This window comes from Megalobrama amblycephala, linkage group LG2 (genome assembly GCF_018812025.1).
Source record: "Megalobrama amblycephala isolate DHTTF-2021 linkage group LG2, ASM1881202v1, whole genome shotgun sequence".
NCBI classification, from domain to species: Eukaryota; Metazoa; Chordata; class Actinopteri; order Cypriniformes; family Xenocyprididae; genus Megalobrama; species Megalobrama amblycephala.
The window spans coordinates 38,080,782-38,089,194 of NC_063045.1; the positions used below are offsets into that span (position 1 = coordinate 38,080,782).

General features: G+C 36.8%; 1 protein-coding gene across 2 annotated transcripts in view; it reads left to right on the forward strand.

The window, feature by feature from the left end:
* hsdl2 (hydroxysteroid dehydrogenase like 2) overlaps positions 1 to 8,306 on the forward strand; it is an 11,842-nt gene extending 3,536 nt beyond the window's left edge. For both annotated transcript variants that reach the window (XM_048174601.1, XM_048174602.1), the window contains exons 3-11: positions 1,677 to 1,775; positions 1,880 to 1,994; positions 2,069 to 2,172; positions 2,274 to 2,372; positions 4,045 to 4,239; positions 4,456 to 4,527; positions 4,652 to 4,792; positions 7,832 to 7,960; positions 8,089 to 8,306. In XM_048174601.1, coding sequence (XP_048030558.1) covers positions 1,677 to 1,775; positions 1,880 to 1,994; positions 2,069 to 2,172; positions 2,274 to 2,372; positions 4,045 to 4,239; positions 4,456 to 4,527; positions 4,652 to 4,792; positions 7,832 to 7,960; positions 8,089 to 8,201 — 1,067 coding nt within the window. In that variant the 3' untranslated portion in view covers positions 8,202 to 8,306. The remainder of the gene's footprint in view (positions 1 to 1,676; positions 1,776 to 1,879; positions 1,995 to 2,068; positions 2,173 to 2,273; positions 2,373 to 4,044; positions 4,240 to 4,455; positions 4,528 to 4,651; positions 4,793 to 7,831; positions 7,961 to 8,088) is intronic.
* The last annotated feature ends 107 nt before the right edge of the window (positions 8,307 to 8,413 follow it).

An 8,413-nucleotide genomic window follows, 5' to 3' on the forward strand; every position in this document is an offset into this window, starting at 1 on the left:
TCTCAAACTGGTTTCATAAGAGTGAGTTAACATAGTTCCTATAGAACACTTTTCACAGCAAAAATACCTGAAGAACATACAGTACTAGGGCTGGGCGATATATCGCATGCGATTGTCACGCGCATTTCGTCAGTAAAGCCGGTTCCCTGATTACCGCTAAATCGCCATCACCTGCTTTCAAATGGAGCGGCATTTAATAGACAGAGCCGTAGTTCACTGTCAAGCTACACAATATCACGTTCATTATCGAAGGTGATTCATCTGCGATAATGAACGTGATATTGCGTGGCTTTTCAGTGATCTACGGCTCTGTCTGTTAAATGCCGCTCCATTTGAAAGCAGGTGATGGCGATTTAGCGGTAATCAGGGAACCGGCTTTACTGACAAAATGCGCGTGACAATCGCAGATATATCGCCCAGCCCTATACAGTACCGTTCAAAGGTTTGGGGTCGGTAAGATTATTTAACGTTTTTGAAATAAGTCTCTTATGCTTAACAAGGCTGCATTTATTTGATAAAAAAATACAGTAAAAACAGTAATGTTGTGAAATATTAGTACAATTTAAAATAACAGTTTTCTATTTGAATATATTTTAAAATGTAATTTATTCCTGTGATCAAAGCTGAATTTTCAGCATCATTACTCCAGTCTTCTGTGTCACATGATCCTTCAGAAATCATTCTAATATGCTGATTTGATTCTCCAGAAACATTTATTATTTTTATTGATGTTGAAAACAGTTGTGCTGCTTAAATTTTATGTAGAAACCGTAATACATTTTTGTCAGTAGTCTTTGACGAAAGTTCAAAAGAACAGAATTTATTTGAAATAGAAACCTTTTGTAACATTATGAATATCATGCTGGATAGGACACTCAAGACTCACACATACATTTTTACTATCAGGAGAAAATTCCCCAGTGTTCATCTTGTCAGAATCTACTGTCCATTGAACATATTTTGCTGGATTGTAATACTTCTACCCCTTTGAGGAAACTTTACTTTTGAAAAGGTTTTTGGCATGTATATATTTGGCATGTTTCATGTCAGTTTTCCTAGGCTGGACATGGCCACTACTGTATACGTTATACAGTAAAATAAGCACACGCATATATATATATATATATATATATATATATATATATATATATATATATATATATATATATATTGTTTTATATTTTTATCAATGTGTAAAATAGTAGTTTAATTTAAATAAAAGCAATTAATAGTATTGTACAGTTTTACCACTATTTTACCATTCATTTACCCATGCACATCATTATTTTTATTAACTCGTAATCTTTAATCAAAAATGTTATCCTCCCCTCCCCCTCGAAACAGTGTCTGTTCTCTTCATAATGTGTCTTAGCGGAGAGTGGGACTATATATCCTCCACAACTGACTGCAAACTGGAACAGATCTGCCTCCATTTAGTTAGCAATGCCCAACTTCCTACGATCCAATCAATTAGAGGACGAAATCCAGTCTCGCACTACGTTTTTCTCATGCGTCACAATAGGGAAGACGACTTCCATTTAATGCCGACTTAAAGTCTATTACATCATTCTCAATGATTTGTGGGATGTTTCATTCCCCCTTAAAAGAGGGTACATACACAGTACTTTCTTCCAGTTTTTAGATAAGACCATGACCAGATAATGTCTGTGTGATAGTTGAAGCTGCAGGAGGGAAAGCACTGCCATGTATCGTAGACGTCCGTGATGAGAAGCAGATCAATGAAGCCGTGGAACAAGCCGTGGAGAAATTTGGAGGTGAGTTGCATCATCTGAAATGTCTATTCTTCTTAGACAGTGGACATATTTAGCCCTCACAAATGTTTTAATTTGTTTTTCATTTCCCATGGTTCTGATGACAGGGATTGACATATTGGTCAACAATGCCAGTGCCATCAATTTAACAGGAACTCTGGAGACTCCAATGAAGAAAGTCGACCTTATGCTGGGCATCAATCTCAGGGGAACGTACCTGACGTGAGTAGAAGCATGACGTTTTGAGATTACAGCATAACTTGTTTTGAACAATCAATATTGTGTTTATATTACAGGTCTAAATTGTGTATTCCACATCTTCTGAAGAGCAAAAACCCTCACATACTTAACCTCAGCCCACCTCTCAACCTCAATCCCATCTGGTTCAAAAACCACACAGGTGAGCGGAAGAGCGTTCTCACATTCTGTGCTCAAGGACTTCAAATTTAAACTACCACTGAACATTTGCCACTGATCTTGTTTTCCGATATGTCTGTGTAGCGTATACCATGGCAAAGTATGGCATGTCCATGTGTGTACTTGGAATGGCCGAAGAGTTCAGGGGATCTATTGCCGTTAATGCCTTATGGCCCAAGACAGGTAATGGGTTTCATTCTTCAGTCATTAAATAATTAAATTAATGCATGAGTAGATATGCTGGCTCTGTCTTTTTTAATGTGTATCCACCGAACTCCGACAAGGGAAAGTTGTTGTTGAATAGTAAGGATAGTTCACCCAAAAATGAAAATTCTGTCATTTACTCATGCTCATGTTTTTCCAAATCCATATGACTTTCAGTCATCTTCAAAACACAAATGAAGATATTTTTAATGAAAGCGGAGTGATTTTTGTACCTCTATTGAAAGTCCATGCAACCAAAACTTTGACTCTTCAAAAAGGTCCTAAAGAATTTGCTGTGTCCCAATTCGCCTACTTACACAATGCCCTAAAAGTATGTACTGTACATACTCTTGAGTGTGTAGCAGAATAGTAGGCAAGCTTTGGGACATACTACTTCATCATAATAGCGTCTTTAACGGACAGCTCTGTCGCTTAGTTACATGCATCCTGTCACAGTTTAAACTCCCTTGTTAATCATCTTGTCAATTAAAATCCTTATCCAATGTGCAATGGGTTGTGGGCAAAATTAGCTGTTAGAGTGTGCACAGTTCTGCACTTCGGATTCTAACCGGAAAAAGTAGACCATCTGGGTATCTTTGAAATACTTAATTCAACATGCTACGATTTGGGACACATTAATTCTAATTTTGAATACTATTTAAGAAAAATACAGTAGTCAACATTTGAAGTGGATCAAAACCTTTCATCAAAGTTGTCCTAAAAAATTCTTCTTAGGACAACTTAGTTCTTGGGATAACTTTGATGAACTTTTTTGATCCACTTCAAATGTTGACTACTATAGTATGTGAATTTAGACACAGCAATTATAATAGTAATCCAATTGCTTTATATAGTAAACAGATTTAATTGAGGCTTTTATTCACATACAAACATTGATCAACACATACAGAATTCATCAAATATGGTCACCAGAATATAATATGCTTTCAAATATGCTGGATTGACATTTGAGACCCAATCGAGTTTGCCTCGCAAGTCGCACAAGCATTTTTGAGCTTCCTAAAAACCATCAAGAGGTTTTCTCGCATGGTCAAACAGTCATATGGACCACTTTCATGATACTTTATTATGTTTTTGTGCCTTTTTCTAAAGCATGAAACCTACACTAACCACTCGTCACTTGTTAAAAATATTTTTTCACATTTTACTGCCGTTTCATGTTGACTTGTATTAACAGGGCCTAATTGATATGATATGTGCAATTACTTTTAAAAAATTACTTTTAAAAAATGTGCAATTTTTAAAATATCCATTTACATGATTTTAACATGACCCATGGTTTGTTTTGCTTCTGAGCTAAATCCACATGACAGTGTTTCAGCAATGGTGAATTGTGTCTTTTTATAGATATGAGTGTATTTGTGGTGTTTTATGCAAAGGAACAATAGGAAACAGATATAGAATAGATAGAACAGAATAGATCGTTCTTTTTTTTAAACAAACAAATAAACAAACAAAAGAATAGATGTTCCGTGAAATCGGCCATGAAAATGGTGCACACGTACCATTGTTTCAAAGTCGCATGCTAAACCTTTTATTGATATTCAATATGTATTGTGAATTGTAATTGAATATTAGTCAAAATCGACAATGATAACTGAATTACTCTTTATGCATCATCAACCTTCAGCCATCCAGACAGCTGCCATGGACATGTTGGGTGGTTCTGAGATTGGTAAACAGTGCAGGAAGGTGGAGATCATGGCTGATGCAGCCTACGCCATCTTGAAAAAACCCTCCAGCTTCACAGGACAGTTTGTTATCGATGAGGACATTCTCAAAAAGGAGGGCATTAAGGACTTTGATATATATGCAGTTAAGCCAGGTTGGTAAATGTTAAAATGATAAAGTAATTTGTTTTTCTATTCCATCATATGTGTAATTTTTGTTTGTACAAAAGTTCTTTTAAAGGCCTTTCTAGAATATTTTAGACCTTGTATACAATAACATGACAGTTATGGCATATTACAGGAAACTTTGAATGTCGACATGGCACATAAAATATATCTCTTTTCTTTTCTCTTCTTTTTTTTTTTTTTAGGTCATCCATTGCTTCCTGACTTTTTCTTGGATCAAGAGCCAGAGGATCTAGCTAAGCAAATGGAGGAGCATGGTGAGTTATGAGGCATAACCAACACATTTCATCCGTTTTTGTTCTACTTGGTGATTGACTTCCATTCTCAAGCATACTTCAGCAGACTACTCAGTTAGTGCCGATATTTGAACTCTCTCTTCAGGTGCCACTCCAGTTTTCAAAAGTGGAAAAGCAGATTCCGTTCCCACGGGACCTATTTCTGACATGTTCAACATAATCAGAGGAATTCTCAGTCCAGATATAGTGAAAACCACACAAGGAGTGTACAGATTTGATTTATCAGGTAGTTATATCATCACATTTAAACCATTTGAGTTCCTTTTGAAGTTTTTTTTTTTTTTCCACTGAATAATAAACAATAGGCTTTGGTAAATTATAATAATCTCATAAAAAGTCATAATCACATAAATTGGAATTGACAATTTGGAATTTTGACACAAAAAGTCAAAATTAGATACTAATTTTGAGTTAAAATTATGAGATGTTGTCATAATTAAAGGTGCTAAAGAGGATGTTTTGTTTTATACATTTTTGCAATATTACTTGAAACTGTCTTTACTAACAGATAAAAGACTATTTATTAGGTGCACAAAGTAATAATATTAATATACATCATCTGTGCACGAGGTAGGGTCTTAAAAACATCAGCCAATCGTTTACGCGATCATCGCGTAAACGATTGGCCCTCTGGCTTGTCAATCACTGCCATGACGATCCATGTGAGAGACGAGCGCGGCTGCGCGCTCCAGTAACTTTCCACACTTCACAGGCGCCGCATGCAATGTTTTTGTCAGGAGACAGGAGTAACAACTGCAGATTATGAGTTACCTGCGCTGAGTCCGACATAATGAATCCACGGCTTTAAGTCGCGCACACACTTAACGATTGTAAGGCCGATTATGAATGTAAATTGATACTTATGACTGATCGCGCTTAAACGCGTCCAGTCAGAGCCAGTTGCTTTCAGTCTGCGATTACAGTCGGTGTTCAAATTCCATGTGAAAGTATATAAATCTGCTTCAGGAGCAGGAAACAATCGCTGTATGTTGAGCTCAGTCAGAATGTTTTAGCTAGTCGTTAAATGTGTGCCCGGCTTAATAACACAGCGAATGCCGGTGTTAAACACTCTCGTGCACGAGTTTTGGGAGGCGTTCCCTCTAAATGAGCTGTGAAGGAGGGGGGTTGTTCTTACCCATGCGCTCATTTCAAAAACTCAGTCGACAAAAAGAACCTCTTTAGCACCTTTAAGAGATGAAATGTCAAAATCATTACTGACTTAGAAGTAGCTTCACAAAATCATTGCTGACTTAGAAGTAGCTTCAGAAGGCCTTTATTAACCCCCCGGAGCCATATGGATTATATTTATGATGGATGGATGCACATTTTTTTGGGACTTCAAAATATCCCCCCTGTTCACTACCATTATAAAGCTTGGTAGAGCCAGGATATTTTTTAAATATATCTCTGATTGTGTTCGTCTGAAAGAAGATCATATACAGTCATATATACACCTAGGATGGCTTGAGGGTGAGTAAATCATGGGCTAATTTTCATTTTTGGGTGAACTATCCCTTTAATAAAGATTTTTAATGTTTTTTGATACACTACTTTCCAGATTTACCCTAATAAGACAAACTTCAGTTATAAATGCATACTAAAAAAAGTCAAAGGTCACATGTAGAAAACTAATTTTGGGGAAATGATTTTAGCCTTAAAGCTGCTGTCTGTAACTTTTTTTGGTTAAAAATGATCCAAAATCCAATTTTAAGCAAGTACATAACCAGCCAGTGTTCGAAACGTTCTCATTACCTGATTCACAACTGTACGCTTGTAATAATGTTTTCTGGTATGTTTCCGTGGGAAATTCGAGCATGCTGACGTTCATCTTTGCATCATTATGTCACATCTGTTTACATAAAGAATGAGACCCAGCTAGTAGGCTATATCATGTGAGGAAGCTGTAGGTGACGGACAGTGGCGTAACTTTGTTTTAAAAAGTGGGTGGGACAGGAATGTGTATGTACATTAGTTAATAAATAAGTGGATCTGCTTTTGATATTAGATTGTCCTGATGGACTAGTGGTAGCATTTTCATTTAGCATGCAAGAGGTTCTGGGTTCTAATCCAACCATGTATGATTTTTTTTTTTTTCTCATTAAAACCAAAGATGTTCATTAGTGATTGTATATCAAGAGCAGGGACACGTTTATGTGTATTTTGTTTTGTGATTTCAAAGGAACGAATAGAGAGTCTCTGTAACAGTTAAGCATAAGCGCTCGTCCATGTGAATCCGCAGTGAGCACGAGCGCCAAGAGAACACTGTTGCGCCTCTAATAACGGCGACAACGAGCACTCAACATGATTTCAAAAACAACACATCCCAGCACAAGATCACCTATTATTTAACACAAATTGATAATCAACTAGAGGCGTTTCTTTTGTATTAGATATCCATGCCGTGAGATGTTTCAAAAAGTGGTGGGGACAATATAGACCCTTTCAAAAAGTGGTGGGGACATGTCCCATCCGTCTTACCCGCAAATTACGCCTATGGTGACGGACCATTTACAGCCTTTTCTCACAGCAGCTGGAATAATTTAATTTACATTTTGATGGCGGATTGACTACTGTGATTCCGAAGTACCTGTACAGTATCCACCGGTACAGTGACTGACAGTCACACATTCTCCTAAAAACATTAGATTCATCCGTGCTGAGTAGCCGTGCTGATGCTCAACCCATGTAAAGATGATAATTCTGCAAATAACTGCAATTGCAGGTTTCGAACAGAGATGGTGACAAAGAGGCAAAACTTATGGACTGCAGCTTTAAATATATGTAAAATATAAAGTATACATTTTTTTTTTTTTTTTTCATAATTAGTCCCATAGAGGGTCATAAATATGACTTGTTTTGGTTTTGGTTATGACTTCTTTTTTTAAATTATGATTTACCCAATCATGATTCAACCCCCCCCCCCCCTTTGTGCTGGAAATGGGCTTCCATAAAAGGGATATGTAACCGCGGATATACACTAAAATGTACAGTATTTCAGTTCTTCTCTGGAAAACGGAACAAAAATATTGAAAATATCATCTTGGACTCACAGGTGTATATATATTTTGTCCAATCAAAGCTTGATTCATAGCTGTGATGTTAACTAAAGTCTACTGGCTATTGAAAAAGAGACAAGCCGCACATGTCCTGCCCCAACTTCCTGTTTTAATTGGAAAAACATCAACTGCACTCGTGAATTAATTTCATGGGGCCTTTAACGTTACATCTGTGCTGTATTAACAAAGTTTACTGGCTGGATTGACAGGCGAGCATGCTGGAGTCTGGTACATTGATCTGAAGAATGATGCAGGAAGTGCCGGCAGTGGGGAACCACCTGTCAAAGCTGACGTCGTCATGACGTTGGACAGTGAAGACTTTGTCAAGATGTTCGGAGGTATAAATTGTGTTGATGCACTTCACACACTACTGACATAACTGGATCATAGAGGGTGTTTTGAATCTGAATAAAGATTCAAATTAATAAATCAAAGCACTAATGAAAACCCTGTTCTTTATCAATAGGGAAATTAAAGCCGACCATGGCCTTCATGTCTGGAAAGCTGAAGATTAAGGGTGACATGGGCCTTGCCATCAAATTGGAGAAGATGATGGCCATGATGAAGTCTAAGCTGTGATATGATCACTCGATCTGCTGCCTTACATGATCTCTTTTCTATATCACTGTTTTCATTAAACCATTTGTTCAGCTGATACTAATTTTAATAAATGTAATAACTTGTTATTGAATCATCATTTCAAAAAGCAGAATTAAAAATCTCTTACAAAAATTACTACGATAACCATTTCCACCAACATACCATAATAACTCTAGGTACAGTAAACCATA